We start from the raw sequence: 20,491 nt of genomic DNA, 5'->3' as shown, positions 1-20,491 counted from the left end.
GGGACAGATGGCATAGCAGGAGTGTTCCTGGCTTGGTTAAAACAAGATGCAGAAGGTCAAATGAACTGGCTTTCATTGGAGTATGCTGGCTATTACAGTTTGGTGTTGTCTAGCAGTCAGTCCTAGATGTAGTTCTCCACTGCACAGATTATACCAAACATCTCTCAAATATGGCGAGCACACACCACACAGAAATAAATATTTTCAGAAGTTGCAAAGTGACCGATTTCACAGACATACATGCATTTGGAGACATTTCTTCCCATGTCTGATTCTGAATGTGTGAATATGTTGTGTAGCCATGACTGCTCTGTTGGCAGCATCTCATGGTTGGTTACATAAAAGCCACAACGGCCTTGAAACCTTGAACCTGGACAGAGGGGTGAAGAATACTATATTTTAAACTCATGATTCAATAGCCATAGTTCAACAGTGACAAGAGATTCCTGCCATCTAAGTAGATAATTAAATGGACTCACACATGTAAAATGGATTTTCCGGTTGCTCAGATGTATGTATCCCACATGGTCTCCTCATGACCTTTCACAGTCTCATCAGAGGTGCCAGCTTTGGGTGAGATTATGGAAGTTGAACTGTGTTTGATTGTAGAATTTAACTCCTTGGGACCAGAGAGTACTGCTGGGGCAATGGGAGAAATTTGCAATCACCCTCTACTAAGGTTTCTGTTATTTTACTTCATAGTATTTTACATTCTTGCCAAAAGGAAAATAATTTTTGTGCTTTTTAGACTATGCTCAGTGATGTTTGCTCACTGGTTTCTGGCCTTGTGTGTATGCTATTAGAGGTAGGGTAATTTATAGTGGCATGTGATTGCTTGTTGTACTTGTTCCTGAAACTGGGGAGGGAAAATGCTGGAACAGACCTGCCAAGTGATTTTACCTCATTTTCTCCTTGATTGCTTTAGGTTTAGATTGATCTACATTCTCTTCTTTGTTCTGGCATGCATTTCTTGGCCTCTTAATTTTTAGCATAAAATGTAAATAGTTACTCACTGATCCACATATATATGAAAAGGTTAAGGAGGTCAGTGAAGAGTCTAATGATGAGAGGGAGAGGAAAAGTGCTTTTGGAAATGTGTTTCTAGTTTGATTAGATTTTGCCCTGATTCGAAATATAAAATCTTTGCAAACTTATAACTCCTGTAATAAGGTTAGGTTATATTCCCAATCAATTCAATCTTCTGGCCAGCACATCATTAAGCAGGCATTTTCTAGTTCATAACTGCAGGAGAGACAATACAGCAGATTTTGTGAGGAAGGCTTTGTGTGGCTGTGAGATGGTCTGTTTTTTATAATTATCTTAATTGGTTTAGTAAAATATATTTCTTTTCCTGACAAATGTTGCCTTGATGTATCCTGGAGGCAATCACAGCTACAACAGCATTGCTGCTGCTCTGAAGTCACAGCTGAATATGTCAGTGGGAGTCAAAGTAAAAGGTGCAATAGAAATGTTATGAATTATTATTAAGATACATGAGAAAGCTCTGCAGGGAAGAACTGGAACATCTTGGGAAATGGTCTGCAGTCAGCCAGCTGGGAAGGCTGAAGACAGAATGTTAATAGAAATGTTGTTTTTAAAAATCACCATGACATCAACATTTATATCAAGTGCCTTGTGCTGGAGCTGCTTATATAACTGAGATTATATTAGGTGTGATGAACAGATGTGTAGTCGAGAGGGGTTGTGCTGAGCTGGGGAAGGTGGAGTTGGCAGCAAAGCCTGTAGCCAGAGCTGCTTCAGTAGGAATCCTTACTTTCAGTGCTCTGTCACTTTGTACTGAAGCATTCAAATGAAATTGTCCACTCTTGTTCTATCTCTGGCTTAATAACTTTGGATTTTGGGAAATATTAGGACAAGATTTTAAAAATACCTAATTGTGCCCACTGTGTTACTGCTTGGGTTGCCTGTGCAGAGTTATTTTGGATATGAGAATGAAAGATAGATTCAACTGACCAGTGTTCCTGGAGTGGGTTCCAGTGGCATATTTGTGTCATTTATAGGAAAGAAAAGCCCAGAACTGAGTCCCCCAGCATGCATGAGAAGCATCTTGGGGCAGTGTGGTAAGTACTGTACATGCAAGAAATCAGTCTGGTACTTCCCTGGCAGCATTTTCCTCCATTAGCAGGAAGAGAAAGGGAGGTTTCACAGTTCCAGACCAAGTAAACTAAAACATAAGTTTTTGTAATTGTGAAGTGAAGCCCCTCTGGCAAGATTTCTTGGTTAGAAGGATGATAGTTAAGAAATACCAACATAAAAAGTCTTTATATGGTGAGTATCTTCTAAAAAAATGACACAAGCAATTCAGAAGTAGTTCAGGGACTAGAACAAGTGATGAATATTTCACTAAATGTACTGTTGAAATACTAGTTGCAAACATACTATATCCTTTTTTATCCTTTAAGTAAAATATGCTTTAAGGTAGATTTCTTCTGAAGAGCCATGGCAAGAATAGGATAGAAAGCATAGATGCTACTCTGTAGAAGTGTACTTTTAATATTGCCTATTTTTATGACATTTTGAAGGTCAGCTGTCTAGGGAACATGATAGGGTTATGCAAGATGTTGAGAGGTCTGAGAAAGCTCTTCTGTCTTTTCTGGAGAGCTCTGGTTTCATCCCCCTTCTTGCCAAGGCAGCTGTGACACATGTAAAACCTGTGTTCACACAGACATCACACAGAGGAAAGAAACTGCATGTTTTCTTTTGCAAAATCCATAAAAAAGTTTTTGTCAAGATAATGAAAATTGCTACTATTCTACTCCTCTCCTGTTATTTATATATTAATATCTGCTTGCAAAGGCCTGGCTCTCTTGAGTAGCCTGAATTGCTTCTGCTACTCACAGTGGCTGAAGAGTTGCTACATTTTTTGATGAAGCAACTGTTAATCAAAGTTGCTCTCCTCCCAGTCAGATTTTTGTCCTTCCTCCGAATACTTTGCATATTGAAAGGAGGCAGTTATGCCATAAATCACATCTTTTCACAAAACCTTACACTGAAATAGAATTTGGTCTTAAGGCAAAGTCACTGCTCCTTGGAATTCAATTTCTCAACTATAATTATTTTCATTAATTTCTCTGTCACTGTCAATAGCTTTTTCTTCTCTACAAAGACATCAGAGGCTCCCTCTCGTGGCTGCGTTAGTTTTGTTTGGATCTTGTTTTTTTTAAAAAAAAAGCCGAAAAAAGCGGATCACCTCCTAAGACTGAAAGCCCAAACCAAAATAGTAATAATAATAGTAATAATAATAGTAATACTAATAGTAATAATAGTAATAATAATAATATTAGCTGTTGTAATAGTAATAGTAATAATAATAATAGCTGTTGTACAGAAGCAGCAATGTAGATTCATGGTGAAGGGGGAAAAGGGAATTTCCTGCAGGCAAAGCTGAAGCATATTTGCAGCACAATATGAGCTTTAACACATTCTTAACCATTGCTAATGAACAGGTGCTCAGACAGGAACAGGATTCATATTTCTACTGAGTGAAAATTAGACCCGTTATCTCACTTAGAGTGTGAAACTACTTTTATTTTTGACTTTTTTTTCAAATGGAATTGTACTGCACAGAGGCTTTTTGAAATAATGATGGGCTCTGTTGCGCTCAAAAATGCATCACTCAATTCCCGTTAGTAATTTATTTTGTGTTTATTTTCCTCCCAGGCTTCCCAAGCATATGTAAAATAATTCAGCAGTTGGGTTCTGCTGTTTGTTAGGAATCCATCTGATAAATAGTGTGGCTGCAGGAAGTGGGAGCTAATGCATTTCATCTCATGGGCAAGGAGAGTGCACAGGCTGGGCTGTGCAAGGGGGTGGGACAGGCACCAGCTCCACGCAGCCTCTGCCAGCCCTAGAAGTGGCCCTGACCCTCCCAGTTGCCAAAGCAGGGGCTAGTTTTAAGTAGTGCCCTTCCCATTTGTACACTGGGCGTTTGTGCTGCCCAGTTCATTCATTTTCTGTAGGTGATGAGCAAGCTGCTCTCCCTCCTCATCGCGCTCTGCCTCTCCCCTTTCACTCTAAAAGCTGCCCACAAACATAGAAGCCATAATATACAGCTACAGCCCTTTCAATGGCCCAGTGAGCTGTAAAACTGGCAAATTTTCCATGAAAGTTTGATGGAGCCTAGAATCTACCAAAAAAAAAAAAAAAAAAAAAAAAAAAAAAAAAAAAAAAAAAGCACAACCCAAGTGCAGAGAAGCTTGTGGGTTATAACTGGATTTTTATACAGTCGTGATTCTTGTGAGGATTTCACAGTTTTGCTGGAGTCTGTAACAGTAGATGAGACGGCTTAAAACACTTCAGAACCTTTCTCTCCAAAGAGAAAATGTATCACACAATGTCATTACCAAAAAGGATATAACCATTCATTGCCCTTATAAATCACACTAAAGCAATTTCCTCCCTCATTTGGGTATGCTGGCTTTCAAAAGTGAGTGTAACCGTGTGGGTTTCTGGCACCAGATTAAGTTTACCTGATTACTGATTAAATGAACTGTAAAAAAAATGCTGAACTCATCCCAATTTGGAGTATCTGTTCTTGTATTTGTTTCCATACCATGTAGAACAGTTGATAATGCTGAGAGAGCATCCCCTGGCTCCTGAGAGAAGGCTGAGATGTTTCAGCCAGGGTTGCATACAGAGACTTTGAGAAGTAGCAGTTTCCTCAATTTTTCCATGGGATGCAGTTATTTTACCTTCACTCAGTTTCCAGTTAGGCTTGTGTATGTGGTGTAGTGTGTGTATAATTGTACCTATGGCGTAGGAAATATGCTGAGTTTTAAAATGCACAAGGACAAATATCTATACAGTCTTTCCATAAAGATAGTGGAAAATAAAACCAGTACAATTTCCATATCCATGCCTAGCTTCATCACGTTGCTGATCAGGCACAAGATGCTGCATTTTACAAGAGCAGAAGGTCTGAAAGCTTGGAGGACAGGCCTGCTTTGTGAGTGGGAAAGAACTTTAGGTGAAGCCATGTGTGATATCTCAGTGAGGGCACTTGTAACTACCTGTGGAGGTCACTCCTGCTGATGTGTGATGATTGATACGTCTTTGGTGAGCACCATGTGGGCTACCAAGTGGCCTGAGTCAGCAATCATGAGCAGAGAGTCTTCATCCCAGGAGCAAGTATTTCTTAATAACAAACCAGGCCACATCAATCAAAGTCTCTCTGTTTGTGGGTACAGCAACATATTCACAGAAAATTAATGACATGTGAAGAAAGGTGGCTTTTTCGAGGAAGAAATAGTTAAAAGATTAAGATTTTCAGTCCAAGGTTAGGGCAGGCTGTGTCCAAGGCCACAAAGTGTGGTAAGATGCTTGCTTGACTGGGGATTGTACTGCCTAAACTCAAAGACCTCATGGAGAATAATCCTCAAAGGAGAAAGCAGCTTGAATAAATGAATTAAATGGAATTTTGAGATAGGGTTTAAAGGACAACTGGACTTGAAAGGGGAAAAACAGGGGAATAGGAAGGTGTTGTAAAAAGATAAATTCAAGGATGAGAAAAGAAAAGCAGCCAAAAAGATATCCTGGGGAGAATGTGGAAGAAAATCAGGACACAGAAAAAATGGAGAATAGGGACATATGCTGAGGAAGAACAGGCTGAGGGGCTTGAACTTCACAAGGAGAAGAAAGGCAAACAGTGAAGGGAAGTGGGGCTGTGTTCCCACTGACCAGGGCACAGTCCCACAGCGCCTCAGCAGAGCTGGGGCTGGTGTGGGATCTGGGAACAGCCCCAGGAGCAGCCAGGGATGAACCCAGTCAGAGCAGCAGAATGTGCTGGGAGTCCAACACTGCTCCAAGGTTCACCCAGGGGATGGGACTGGAGACAGGCACAGCTACAGCACAGCCCAGGCAAGCTCTGGGAGCAAGGCTGAGCTACCTGGAGCTCCTGGCCATGGGCAGAGGGTGTGAGAGGGGTTCCAGGTGGGGCCAGGCAGTGTCCTCAGGGTGCTGGCAGAGATTGACACCATGGCAGAGACATTAACGGGAAAAACAGGGACATGGGATTCAAGGCAGTTCTAGAAGGGCAGTTTTGCCACTGGGCTCTGGATCAAAGCATGTTGGCAGACTCTCATCAATCAGAATGGGAAGGAAGAAAGGAAAATATTTTAATAGAGGTGTTGGGAAGGCAGAACCCAGCAGAACCACAGAAGAAAGTTAAGTAAGGATAGAGGAGATATGGAAACAAAGGGGCATTATTGTTCTCAGGAGGACTGTAAGACTGGTAATAATTAAAAGGGTCAGCATAATGTGGTGGTCAGGGAACTGGTGCAGGGACCATATTGATATTCTTTTTCCACCAGCATTATCAACAACCAGGCTTGGAGTTCTATTGTGAAACTGGCTTTGAGTCAAAAAATATCCATGTATTTCATGTAACAAATAGTCTTGCCTGATCCAGCAAGGCCTCCAAGAATTTTGCAAGAATTGGGTGGTGAGGCACTGGCACAGGTTGCCCAGAGAAGCTGTGGCTGCCCCATCCCTGGAAGTGTTCAAGGCCAGGCTGGAGGGGGCTCTAAACGACCTGGTCTAGTGGAAATTGTCCCTGCTTATAGTACAGGGGCTGGAACTAGATTGTTTTCAAAATTCCTTCATACCCAAACCATTTTATGATTCTGTAACTTCCTGAAGGAGCTATCTCTGGTCTCAGACAAGGTTCAAGGTAGTGTTAGATCATGTAGATCATCTTAGAAAGAAGAAAATGTTTCAAGGTGGTCAGAAGCTGAAAATGGGAGTATATTTAGGCATGTGCAGCTCACTTTTAGCCATTGTGTTGTACCACACATTGGACTAGGCACTGACTGGCTGGGGTTTGGCTTTTTGCTCTGTCCCATGAGCTTATGCTGCTTATGACCTCTGCTTGTCTCAATGCTCCTCATGGGTACTGGCAATCTGTAAGTCTGTCTTCATTACAAGGTAATCTGCATCTGGGGTATAGGAATTAAAAAATCATATGTAATCATTAGATTAGGACTGGCATGCTGTAGTAACAACAGCTGCTGGAAGGCCGTGCCCACTGAACAAGCTGCTCAACTAACTCAGTTATTCAGGTATGTTTGTGGAAAGAGGTTGTAAATGTAAAGTGTAGATATAATAATTAGGAAGAACAAGATTGTCTAAATAACCCAACTGCTCTTGCAAGTCAGGAAGCTTGTGCTGCTCCTGTTAGGGAGACTGCAATTCACCAAATGCTGGAAGGCGGGCTCGGAAAGCTGTACACGGAAAGAAATGGCTGAGCCAAATGTTTTGTAAAAACAAAATAAGATTTGAAGAGAGAGTCCCTGAATTAAATCAGGCAACCTATTATGTGTGTGGCTGGAGTCTGCTGTAAGGAAGGAGCCAGACTCCTGCATTTATTTAAGTCTGCTTACTATATAATTCAGGCTAGTGAGGTGAACTAAGGATGAAGCATTAGCTTCAGCATAGAATTTTTATTCTGATCACTGGAGCCTCAAGTTATTAAAAGAACAAACACAATTATGATATCCTAGGGGAGTGGCACACATATAAATCTGGATGTGCTGCCTGTTTCTTGCAAAGCGTATGTATGGATCTGTGTGCTGCCTGCTCTTTATTTTAACTAGGTTTGCTGCAGCTGTTGCTCTGAAAAGAACCATCTAACACTCTGGGGAAAGAGAGGCTGCAGAAATCCTCAAATGAATATCTATTAGGAAAAATAAGTTTCAAATAAATTGCTTATGTATATGGTTAAAACTACTGTCCCTTGAATAAGAACAAAGAACTGTTGCCTTACCAGCTCTAGACCTTTCCTAGTTCCCAGTTAATCAACTTACAGTACCATAACAATTTAATAACAGCTTATTCTTCCTCTGTTTCTTCAAAATGATGAGAGCCTATTTTCATGAAAGGTAGGGATGTGAATGGTTTCTGAACAACAAAAGCCCATAATCTTTAAGTTTAACTAGCATATGTGATTTTCAGATTGGCTTTTATGAAAATGTTTTGAGCATCGGGTAGCTCAGCCATATCTATTATCTATGCACAAGAATACCCTAACTCTCAATCTTTCAGATTACTACTAGTGATGTGTGTGTGTTATATAAATTGTATTAGACTTGATCTGACAGTCTCAGTGTCAGTGTTGTCAACGCCAAGTACATTACAGAGTCTGTAGGTTTTAGAGGTGTCATCAGAAAAAAAAAAAATCCAGTTTTTCTAATCCAAAAGAGTAGGCCATTAACCTTGAGGAGGTTCTCACAGTGTCTTACCAGCCTCCAAAGTCCTCCTGCGAGGCACTGCCCATCTGTTGCTGTGACTGAGGGTCTCTCCCTCTCTTCCCTCTCAGCCCTCTCCAGTTCCATGTTTCAGCCTCCTGGGAACCCTACTGGGCTGCTTCTTGTGTTCCCATCTCCTCCTCTCTGACCTGCTAGTGCTATCACCATCCAAACCGCTGTCAGTCACCTTCCAGGCTAACACAGTTTTGCATGTCCCTACATCCCAGTTCTGTACCTTTGCCAAGTCTCTCCTGCTGTTCCTGCTCCAGTTCCTTTGGTTTCTCTTCCATCCTCAGCTTCCTCTTCTTCTGCCTGAGTTCACTGCCATAGAACTGAAATGGAACAACTTCCAGTATTTCCCTAAGACACTGTCTGTAATATTCACAGATTAAAGGGGGAAAAAAGGAAAGAACACCACAGCCTATGGCAATCAGGGACTTGGTTCTCTCACTTCAAAAATTTGACATTTTACGGTTGTTTTAAGGTAATGAGGTTAAAAATATTGGAGGTATGATATAAAATAAAACATAGCTGTATTAAAAGAAAGGTTGTGTCTGAATAACCTGTTAATCTCCTGAGAAAACAGCTGGTTTCCCAAGGATGGAAAATATAGCAGATATTGTCCACCCTGACTTTTGTAAACTGCCACTAGGGAAAGTGTTTGTGAAGATTTGGGGTCATAGAAGAATGGGAGAACTGATAGAAAACTGACTAGAAGGTAAACAGGCTGCATTGAAAGGGGAAATACTGGGCCAGAGGGGACTTTGTACACCAGTGATTTTTTGGTGATGCCACAAAGATTGAGCATGCCATGTCATTGGCATTTTTCTGGTTTTTTTTTTAGGGAGTTAAACATGGTGTCTGTGTAATTACACAGCATTTTAATTATAAATGTTTCCATCTTGCTCACTGGCTCTTCTGTGGCTTTGCTCTGAGTTGCTTGTTCCAATGCTGTGAGCAGCCTCCCATCACTTTCTGTCTGTTGGGAGTTCCTTGGAAGGACTTGATGAGGAAAATGGGCACACCGGGAATAAATGTAACACAGTCATGAATCAAAAAAAAAGGGAGGAAAAATGTGTCTGCATCATCTTAACCTCCCACTGATTTTTCCAGTCTTCTCAGTATGGACTAAATAACTCACAGGACAGAGCACTTTAAATGAGTAATTTAAGTTAAAAGTACTTGGATATGATGACAATACATCATTATTTGTGCCCAGCCAGACTCCTTCTGTCTTTCTATACAAATTTGGGTTTATCACATACTTGGAAAAGAGCAAGATGATTTTGTTCCATTTTTTCTTCAGAAAATGCATTCTCATGAAGAGAAACAGAGTGAAAAACCTGTGTTTTCTGCTAACAGTACTAGCAGAGCACAGAAGCATATTGGAACTTTTTAACAGAGAAGAAAAGCAGTTCTCCTTGGGTCCAGATTAGGACGAAAATCAATAAGGGTATTCTTTTTCTTTTCCCAGTGTATATTATCTGCTTGCTTTCTAAAAGCCTTGCTTGACTAGAAATGCTTTTGCAGGGTGATCTGAAGCAAATGTGGAAGGTGCAATGCCAGTCCTCATGTGGGAAATACCTGGTCAACCCACAAGGCCACCTTCCTTTACGTCTTCTAGACCTGTAGGTAAATAACATCCCAACTCTGCAAGGCTAAGTAAATGAGTACCTGCAAGTAAAACATATACAGAGGAAAAGATGAATAAAAAATGGATGGCTGTGGTGAGATCCCCACTTAAGAGGACAGGCCATGGTTTCATGGGCAGGTGTATATAGGGAAAAATCACTGTAGGGCATGAGAGCTGCCAGAGTACCCAGAAGCATCAGAGGATTTGTGATAAGGAATATTGCAAAAGCTGGAAACGGTGCCTATCTGCTCTCCTGTTTTAGTATGTACCAGCTTTTTAAATCCCCTGTCTCTCAGTCTTCTCTAGTGTGCACTTCATTTAAAAGTTTAATATTACAATATTCACACATTAATCCTGATTGTCCCCATATCCAGTTCTGCCTGGTCTTGGCAAAGTATAAAATCGATTTATGCAGCACAGCTGAAAAGCAAAAAATTGTTGGATTACCATGCTGTGGTGTACAATAAAAATGTAGTGTTATCTAGGGAGGCCTGTAGCTGATGAGAGCATAAATATCAACCCCCCAACTCATACCCCTGAGTATTTGATTTCTGCGTCTTATAGAAACAAGGATCTCTGCTGAACAGTGTGACATTTCATCACTTTGGATTTGCTGTGATGCATAATATTATATGCTATTGGTCTAGAAGAAGCATTACTATAGTAACTAGCTCATGATTCATTTCTAATGTGTTTTTTTTTCTGCTGTATTTCCTAAGGGTTGCCTGTCTAGACTAAGATTGTTTAAACTAACTCATGGTAATTAATTTTTTCCAGAGTGCTAAAAATATGGGACAGATAAACAACAATACTTAGATACGGCTTTTTGAAAAACACAGCAGGCCCATTACATTCTTGAAATTATGGGGATATTGTTTTATTTGTCATATTTTTATTAGTAGCTTTCTATGTTGTTATTAATCCAGTTTAGTGACCTAAGGCTGGATTCCCACACTGACAGTATTGCAACTCTAATGAAATCCTTAGACAGCTAATATATAAAATGTTACATCTGAGGATGAAAACAGAAATGGGTTTGGTTGGTTTACATCCAAGTAATGAGCTCACTTATTCATTTAAATCAGTAAAAAGAAAATCTTGGCATAAGTGATGTATTAATATTTTATATTCTGGATTTGTACATATTTAATTTCTTATGATGATGCTTATGGGTCACCAGTCTACAAGCACACATTGGCAAATATAATCTTTATTGCAGTGTCTTATCAGCAAAATGAATAGGAGGTTGTTTTAGGTATTTGCCCATTTACTGAAGCACAGAGAGAGCTTAGTGTGCATTTACTTCATTCCTGTTTTTATTAAAGGTGGTGTTTGATTATTTTTTAAAACTGGATTGTTTCAAAAATTAGTCATCCTTGTCAAACCATGTTTAAATTTTTTTATAGATAGAAATGAGAAGGAGTAAATTAAATAGAAACTAGATTAAATAAAACAGAGAGAAATTAGAATTCATGGATGTTCAAGGTTCCCATAAGAAGTGTGGAACTACCATTTCCAAGAAGAATCACTTGAAAGTAGTTTAAATTACCTTAAGGATAATAAATATGCACACAGATAAGCTTGTTTAAGCACATTTTGTATTTTACATTAACTTAGAAACATGAAATATTACTGGAAAATGAAGAAGTCATTTATTCTCACATGCTTCTTTTTCAGGAATAGGAAAAAGCCTCTCTGGTTCTATACTTTTTAAAATTTCTGGTGGAGTTTGCAGCTTGAATTGAACAAATCATTAAACTGAACTAGCTGAGTAAATGTTGATTTGGAAAATATTCATCCTATATTTGCAGAAACCTGACCAAACATTGTCTTCAGGATTTTAATTATTTCTGCCTAATACTTGATTTGAGCTTACCCCAGTCTAGGCCTCAGAGTACCAGTTTTATAATTTACAACGGCTTTGTTGGAAAAATAAATATCCCGTTTAAAAGTTTAGGAGCTGAGAGGAGGTTGTGGGATTTATTGTTTGGTAAATTGGCTTTTATTCACCCTGAATCATATCCCAGGACAGCCATGGTAACTTTCTGTAACAAACACACAGAAGTGAGCTCTGTCAGCAGAACCAGCAGCAATTTTGCTTTCTGCCTTTTGTTTTTCATTTAAGTGATGGCAAGTTCAGAGGATCACAGAGCAGCATATGACATTTCATAAGGGCTCATAAATTATGCAGTCAGACTTGTTGGATTACAAAAGCCTGGGAGTAACAAGTGCTTCTTGCATTATAAATGAAATGGCTTATTTACAAAGATGACATAGCTATATTAATTGTGAGAACTTGTGATTAAAGGGATAGGCCTGTGCTATTTAAGACGTTAATTAGAAGAAACTCCTTTTCCAGAAGAAACAAATGCATCTTTTGAGTTTGCTGTGGGTTTACTGAAGTGCTTTGCTGATTGTATTCTGAACTGCCTTCCTTTTCCAGCAGTTTTAAGTGTTTTTTTCCTTGTGTATTAGCCTTATGTCAAGGCAATAAAAGAATCCTGCATCAAGGTTCACATTCAAAATTAAAACTGGTGATGGTTTCCTTGGGTAGGAAATTGAGCTTGTTGCCTGCTGTATGACACTGGGCAGGCACCAGCTGGGGTGTGCTGTCAGCCGTGAGTGTGGAATGGTAATTGCAGTAACTAATTGGAGGCGTGACCCCTGAAATAAAGATGCTGTTATTACATCTGCAGGCATCTATGCAGGGCCCAGGAGCCTGCCCTGCTGACACTGCACCTCGTGCTCCTTTCTCCCTGGTGGTATTCCCAGGCAGAAGCAGTTCATGGGTGGTTCCTAGAAGACCCATTTTGTCCTCTGAGGACACTTTATCCTGCTTGTGGCTCCTCACATTCCTTACCCTGTACCCACTCTGGAGGGAGCAGCAATTCTTGGGCTTTCTAGGGAGTTGTCACCTTGTTTTAGCACAAAAATGCCCAGGGACTTGTCATACCTGAGTAGGGATTTTAAGGTTGAGCTGATCGTCACCCTTAGGAGCATCCCTGAGTGAACACAGGTGGGAGGCCAGGGTTGTGGGAGAAGATGAAAGATCAGGAAAATAAGGAATTGCAAATGAGTCGACCTTTCAGCCTCTTGAATGACCAATTGCCTCTTGGAGTCTGCTGCCTTTCATGCAAGGCTTGCATGTTCATTTTTTACTGCAGATGGGTCAGTTTGGTGCTCATGAGCTGCATTACACACCAATTTTCTTTTTTCTGCTATGATGCTCTTGGGTTAAGACCCTTAATGGTGTTCTTGATTTGATAGATCAGCTTGTGACTTAAGCAAAATACCTGCCCTTGGAGGACTTTTTTGCTGCTCTGTTTCTCCTACAAAATAATTTTCCCTTCTCCCTTTCTTGCAGTGCCTTGTTAGGCTGCCCTGGGTAAAGCTTAGCCAAGTGAGGAGGGATATCCAGCCGTGCTGGGAGTTGGGAGCGTGTTCTGCAAGGATAGTGAGGGAGGCTGTGATCCACATCTTAAACAGGGCAGGGTTTTACAAAGCTGCTCAAGTCTCAGGGAAGCTTAAGTGTTAGTGACCCTTCAGGGATTAAGGAGAGTTTAGATTTTAGCAGGCATTTCTCTAATGAAATCATGGCTTTATAATTAAATTTCACTTCCAAGTCTAGATGCTAATCGAAGCATATCCTTCCTTTTCTTGTTCCTGGGGTACATGGATAGTTCAATTAACATCATCAACAGCAAGGAAGCATCAACAGCCGGGGGCACACAGCGCTGTGTCTCCGTGGCTTTCACAGAAACGGGGCAGAAACTCCTGAAGGGATGAAAACGACTTTTCTTTGTACAAAACAAGCAAGCCCTTGGCATGTTTGCACTCGTGGCCCTTCTGCTTTAGTCCCAGAATGGCTTTTTACTGAGAGCTGGCCTAAGATAACCCGCTCCTGCAGTGTTTACAGACTCCTTCTAAAATGTGCGTGCAGGCAGTCTGGTCCTGCCACAGTCTGTGAAGCCTCTGCCTCCCTCTGCTTCTGCTTGAGACAGATTTACTGAACCCAAAAGCAGGTCTGGGTGTACAAGAAGCCCCTTCTCCATCCTACTGAAGACAAACACTGAAAATACTCTCTATCTTGAATATTATTGCACATTATATGTCACTTCTCATTCACTGGGTGTATGTAACAAACTGAAATGAGAGTGATGCCTCTGTTTAAGAATGAGTGCAGCCAGTTCTGAGCTCACATGCATCATCAGTGTGTCAGTGAAATGTTTTATAGCAGCTTTAGAGGCAAAGAAGTCCATCAAATCTGGATTAGAAATCACCTTGCCAGCACCATGAATTTATAAGGAGCTGTAAGACAGAGGTGAGGGAAGAGGGAAACAAGGAAAACAAAATATGAAACTAAGAAAAAGAAACAGAGAAAACCAGATTTTTGGGATGAACTTCCTCTTCCTGAAGGAAGAGGGATTCTTCCTCCTGCCTTTTTTTAGGCATGTCTGAAGCTCAGTTGTGGCTATCATGATATCACGATATGATCACACATATGTAATTTTCTCCTGGATTCCAACATTTCAGGCTTTTCTCTGGGGATGAGTTATTTTGTGTTGGAGAATGTACAACACAGAATTCTAGGAGTTAATCTGATCAAGTTATTTGCAATGGTTCATTTTCTACCCCAAGGAGGGCACTGCTTATTTTTCAGTCTTCTCATTAATTTTACATTATTTTACCTGACTGACAATGCCAAGTAATTTAGGTAAAGTAAGCACCCATATAATCTGCTTGAGGGTTATCCAAAATAAGAGCATTGCTATTTTCTGGTTGGCCCAACTGTAGAAATGTGATAAAAAGGTATATACCAAACCCAAAATATATTCTGTATCAACTGCATGCTTTGTTGGTGATGATGACCTTATGTGCTCATTAACCTTGCCAAGCAGACATTATTGTCCATGATATTTTACACAATATCCCTTAAAGGTGCTGTGATACAGAAACTCTGCAGCTTGGACCAAATATTAACCTATTTTGATTACTGAAATAGTCAGTTCCAGCAGCAATTGTGTGGTCTTTGCTTTAGGGGTTTAAAGCCATGCAATAGCACCCATAAAGTTGCTGCTAATGATGTAGTATTGATTATGATGGCTGCTGGCCTTACTAAATTTTTACTATATAAGCAACAGGAAAGTTTACTACTGTATTTAATAAGTGTGTTGTATATTTTTTACTAGTAGGTGGTGATGATGATTTCCCCTTCCCTCCTTTTAACCATGAGAAAAAGTCCAGTAATCTTTCTCCCAAAGACTCATTGCAGGGTTTGTCAAGAAACAGAATCCATTGTAGTTGGAAGTTACTTTTTATCTTGATATACCTTTTTCGTGAAGGATCGCAGCTTTTTATTCTAGCCAAAAGATTGGCTTTCTCTTCCAAAGACTTACATTGTGGCTCTGGCTGAGAAGTTTTCTGGCTTTTTTCATCAAGTTATAAAGGGATCAGAGCATAAGATGTCTATGGCATCTCATCTGTAATGTAGGATTACTCCTACCCTTAGAAAGTTACTGTATCACAACTTGGAGTAGCTGCTCTTGAAGGAATAGTTTTGAAAAGGAGAAGAAAACAAGAATTGTGAGGAAAAAAAAATTACCAAGCTGTATCTCATTAAAGACATGTATTTACAGATTTTTGATAGAGTGGATCTTAACTAGATGAGATCATATGGAAAGGATTATTATGTAAAGAGTCCAAGTCTGCTATTGTTAAGAAGAATTGGAAGATGGCAATTCTCAGGGATGTTTGAGCATTATTGTTCTTGAATATTGTACCAGAAATTTTATACTTAAATTGGAAAAGACTGATGGACTTAGCTGTTAGCTAAATAAGCTGTTGAAACTTCAGCACAGCTCCTGTGCAAGAGAGGAGCAGCCTTGGTGAAAATCAGGGCAGTTCTTGGCTTCTCTGGGTGGTGGCAATTGCCCCTTTGGAACACCTGCAGTGCCAGAGATCCTCAGCACAGGGGCAGCCTCCCCACATCTTCCTCCTATGTGTTCTTCCTCCTTCCCAGCCCAAGCACAGCCCTGGTTTCACTGCTTTGTGCCTGGATCATCTACACCTTCATAAAGAAGCCTGACACACAGGTGCCTTCCACCGGTTCCAGTAGGAGTTCAATTTGGGCCAAGCCTACTGTTGCTACCTATGGAGCAAAGATGGGGTTAGGGTTTTGGTTGCTTTGCCTTCATGGCTTTACCACGAGATGTTGCTCTATTGCATGTGCCATCTGCCTAACTGGCCCTTCCCTGAGGCTTTTTCCTTCTTCCTTGCTTCGGGAACAAGCAAGGAGACAGCGATCCTGTGCCGAGTCCATGCATCATCTCGTATGCTGTAGCTGAGTAACAGCTGGCTGCTGGCACTGTAGAAACTAGAGGGTGCATAATTCAATTTTCCCATTCGTGTTCCAGTTTCTGCTTGGGAATTCCCCTTGGGGATAGATTTGTCTGCTCGCTAACTGCACTCGAGAAAAAGAACCTGAGAGACCAACACACTGCAAAAGGATCCCTAGGAGGAATGGAAATCTTTGCTTGTGAAGGGTCACCAAAAAAGTGGCAGTAGGGTCACAGAATTAGCCTGCACCAGGGAAGAAAACATTCTTGCCTTCCCTGTCGGGTTTTGTGCTGACGGGCACAAAATCTCTAACTTTGCCTGTTTGACTTAATGAGAACTGAGAAATGAGCTTGGCTCTTTATTTTTTTACCAGGCAAATTGTGTGTGACCTCAGCACCTTTGCTTTTTCCATGTTGTTGCAGAGGCAAAGTAGTAGGCAGTAGCATACTTTTCCCTAATGCAGCCAGTGAGAAAGGACACATATCTCAAGGTGGGTTACAATATTCCTCGCCTGACTGCAAATTCCGAGATACTGAAGTAACAAAATTGATCTAAATGTCATGCTATTCCTTGGTTTAATGGGAAATAATTAAGATCTTCACTGACATTATTAAAGGGTGTGGGTTTGCTGTCTGAAGCATAAGGAGCTTCTTTTTAATCTCCAGTAAAAACAGACAGCCTTTCCCTGTTAATAAGTATTGCCCACAGCGTGTAATCCCACAATCATAATGACTGTGCTTCTCCTTGTTCATCCCATTGGCAAACGACAGAGGGTCTGGGCGATGTGCTCTGGGGGCCTTGAGCTGTGTGGCAGATGAGCAGGCCTGGCTGGAATTCAGGGACGTGTTTGACCTGGTCACTGCACTGGCTCCTCAGTTCCCAGGACAAACTGCACTGGATGGAGGAGTGCAGCTGCACAGGAGCTGCTCTGCTGCTCTGGTGCTGTTTCAGCCAGGAGAGGGGATGCTGGTGGAGAGGGAGGTCCCTGGTGTCGGAGCACTGCAGAGGGGCACAGGCTGGCTGTCAGTCATGGAATTCAGGCTGGCTTCTGTCCTTCACGTCACCTCCTGGGAACTGTAGCCTGGTCGGGGAGTTCAGCGCAGGACCTGGAAATGAGGAATGTGCAGCCCACCCTGGTGACCCCACAGTGTGTCCTGCCTGTGCTCACAGGTGATGGGACATAGGACACAGTGGCTTGCTGTGGGGCTCCCCTTCTCCACTAGCAGCTGTCAGCCAGGGGACTGAGCAGAGACACTCAGTGCTCAAATGCAAGAGCCCTTCATCACCTTCAGTGCTCTCCATTTGGCTGCCACAGCGTCACAACGAGCCCTTGGCAGAGGGAATGATTTAGCCTCGGGAAATGGAGATTTATTTCCAGAAGTCCTTTACTGTAATATCTTCCTTCTCCCTGACTGCACCGGGGAGGCATCTCATTCTTATCATGCAGGAAGTGGCTGAGGCTCTCTGATACTATTCTTTTAAAATCAAAACATTAAAACTACCATGCAATGATTTTCACATTTTCCAGCCATCCCTCCTGCCAGCATTAATTGCCCCCCTGCTGTTCCTGTTCCAAAGCTATTTGCTCTTTCTGTATGCAGCCCTTGTTCAGTGCTGCACTAAACCTTTGCTGCTTTGCAGTAAAAAAAAGCTTCCACTTATGGAAATGGTATTGAAATGAGTTTGATAAAGGGATAAACAGTCGCATTTAGTGATTGCAACTATTGGGGTTTAGTTTGTTATTTTACAGTTAATTTTGTAGAGGCAAAGGACTTTACAAACTTCCTTCCAGTATCAATAAGTAATACAGCGCTCCCATGAAACAGTGTTTGGAAAGTGTGGTAGGGCCATCAAGCCAAAGGGATAAGGGGGTCACATTCATCCAACGTCACAGTGTCCCTTTCCCCTGTGGCAGATCTCCCTCCCATCTTGAAATCTCCCTCTACTTAGCAGTTCTGCTATTTCAATTACTGTGTCTTTGGATGGCAGTTAACTTTCATGCCCCTTTATTTCCTCTTCCTCTCTGCTTCTGACACATTATTATTCTTACCAGTGACTCCATGAGACCTCCAAAATCCCACAGTCCCCAAAAGTAATTACAGATACATTACTGAGCAATCCCCACTGGTAGGTTGGGTCAAGTGCTTTGTTTTTATCCAGGGCAGCTACTAAGGAGAGTGGTTGACTTTTGCTTCCCCAGTGGCTGTGTGAAAAGACAGGAGTGCTTCTGTCACCTGAGCATTTCAGCTGTGCCTGGGGGTGGGTCCTCTCCCAGCTCTGGGGTTCCTGGCACCCAAGCAGGGTTGCTAGCGGTCAGTATAGAAGATGCAAGGTCCTCGTGAAGATAATGGATAAAGATAGGAAAAGCGTGAGGAGTAAAGGAGCACAGTTTGATTGTATCTGTGTCTGACACAGGGTTTGATGACCTGCAAGCCTGTGCTGATCCTGGAGCTCCTGAACATGGCTACAAGACGCCCAGCGCAGGCGTTTTCTTTGAAAGCGTGGTGGTCCGGTTCCACTGCCAAGAGGGATACAGGCTCAATGGTACTTCCAAAAAACTTTGTGTGAGACACTTTAATGGCTCCCTGAGCTGGAAACCCAGTGATAAACCTGTGTGCCTACAAGAAGGTAAGTCACTTTTCTTCAAGCTGTTCACCATGTCAGTTCTTCTCGCTGTCCATGTACCATGTCCGTGTGTCTCTGGACAAACCACAACAGGCTGGAGTCCATTTCACTGTGGCTTATTGGGTACATACTTTAATTTTCCATCCATAATCCTCGTTTGTCAGCTAGATTTGTACCGTGAGAGGCTTTGTGTGTTGAAAGGGACATAAAGAAATGTGAAAACAGAATTTAACCTCCCCTTTTAACTAGCTGCAAATTGATGCAGAGAGGAAAAACAACCTCCATTGTAAGGTAACTGTAACTATTTATTAAAGCTGCCCACTTAATATTCCTTTCTGCAATATTTTACTAGAAAAATACAGTGTTTCCAATGCTACTGCTCCTGCTAATCAGAAATTTTAAACAATAGTATTTTATGATGTATGCATGAGTCAAGTAGCAAAATCAAATACATGTAGACTGCAAAAGTTTAAAGTTTACTGTGAGATAATTCAGACTATTATGGCATAAACCAATTTATTTTTATCGTATATTTGAAATTGTATTTGGTTTTAAATACTTAGGATGTTACATTGCTTTCTTCTTCTAGGTCTTAGAGGCAGGATTAATTTGAATTTCTTAACTGTAAATTTGGTCCAAAGTACACCCAACCAGCGCAAATTATTTATTTCACCAAGTATATTAAAGATATAACCTGTCCTTGGTGTTGATTTATTTTTGGTCAACAGAGCTATTAAAGTCAATAGACATGAAAAGTGTTAGTTAAATAAAGGGTTTACATTTTAGTGTTGTGACTTCTCCACTGAAGACATTAGCCATTGCCTCATTGTCTTCATGGTGGAGCAAGATAAATTCTACTTCAGGTTACCTTTCACCATTTAAAATCAAACAAATACATGGACTTTATTCAGAGGCAGTTGAAGGGTTATGTGGCTCACAACACACTTACTGCATAGGATCATGCATCACTTAGCCTTTATAAAAACTGCAGGTACTTGTTTGTGATCCTGGGGGGGCGGGTGTGAGCATCCTCTGCCAGGACAGGGATGTGCCACACCAGGGACAAGCAGGGCCTGGGAAGACCCTGCTCAGGAGGTGCATGTGAAGGGAACAATCCTAAAAAGTGGCCAGTGTGGTAGTGGTGCATGAGATATTGGAGAGTGGCCAGAAGCAGCTGGTGAGGAGTGCATGGGCTTTCAGGCAGCTGGGCTGCAGGAAGGAGAAATTTTGGTAAAATATGTTCTCCTGGACATGTGTGAAGCCATGGGCTACAGAGCCATGAGGGGCACAGTCGTGAGCTGTCCCGTGAGGTGACAGCTGATGTCCAGTAAAGGCAAAAGGGTGCCAATAGCACCTCACCATATGGTCACATGGGTCAGCTTCAAAGAAACAACCTGATGCTTTTAAAATAAGTATGTATGAAAATCGTGCCCTCTTCTTGACAGCCACTTTTCCTAAATGACCTTGTCTCTTATGTCATGATTATTTAAGAAAAAAATACATATAGAGTGACAGCAGCCTGTGTCTAAACTGGCTCTTGGAACTACCAGAAAAAGCTTTAATGCTTGGAAACTCTGTTTCCTTAAGCACAGCAGGGAGCTAGGAATGCTGATGTGCATCTTTGAAATGTTGGCTG

General features: G+C 41.4%; 1 protein-coding gene across 3 annotated transcripts in view; it reads left to right on the top strand.

Annotated features, from left to right (window-relative positions):
* The window catches only part of SUSD4 (sushi domain containing 4), a 71,556-nt gene that overhangs the window by 23,202 nt on the left and 27,863 nt on the right, over positions 1-20,491 (top strand). For all 3 annotated transcript variants that reach the window (XM_063391102.1, XM_063391101.1, XM_063391103.1), the window contains exon 3: positions 18,646-18,858. In XM_063391102.1, coding sequence (XP_063247172.1) covers positions 18,646-18,858 — 213 coding nt within the window. The remainder of the gene's footprint in view (positions 1-18,645; positions 18,859-20,491) is intronic.

This window comes from Prinia subflava, chromosome 2, assembly GCF_021018805.1.
Source record: "Prinia subflava isolate CZ2003 ecotype Zambia chromosome 2, Cam_Psub_1.2, whole genome shotgun sequence".
Taxonomy (NCBI): Eukaryota; Metazoa; Chordata; class Aves; order Passeriformes; family Cisticolidae; genus Prinia; species Prinia subflava.
The sequence above is the reverse complement of the archived record's forward strand: the minus strand, read 5'-3'. Positions and strand labels throughout refer to the sequence as shown.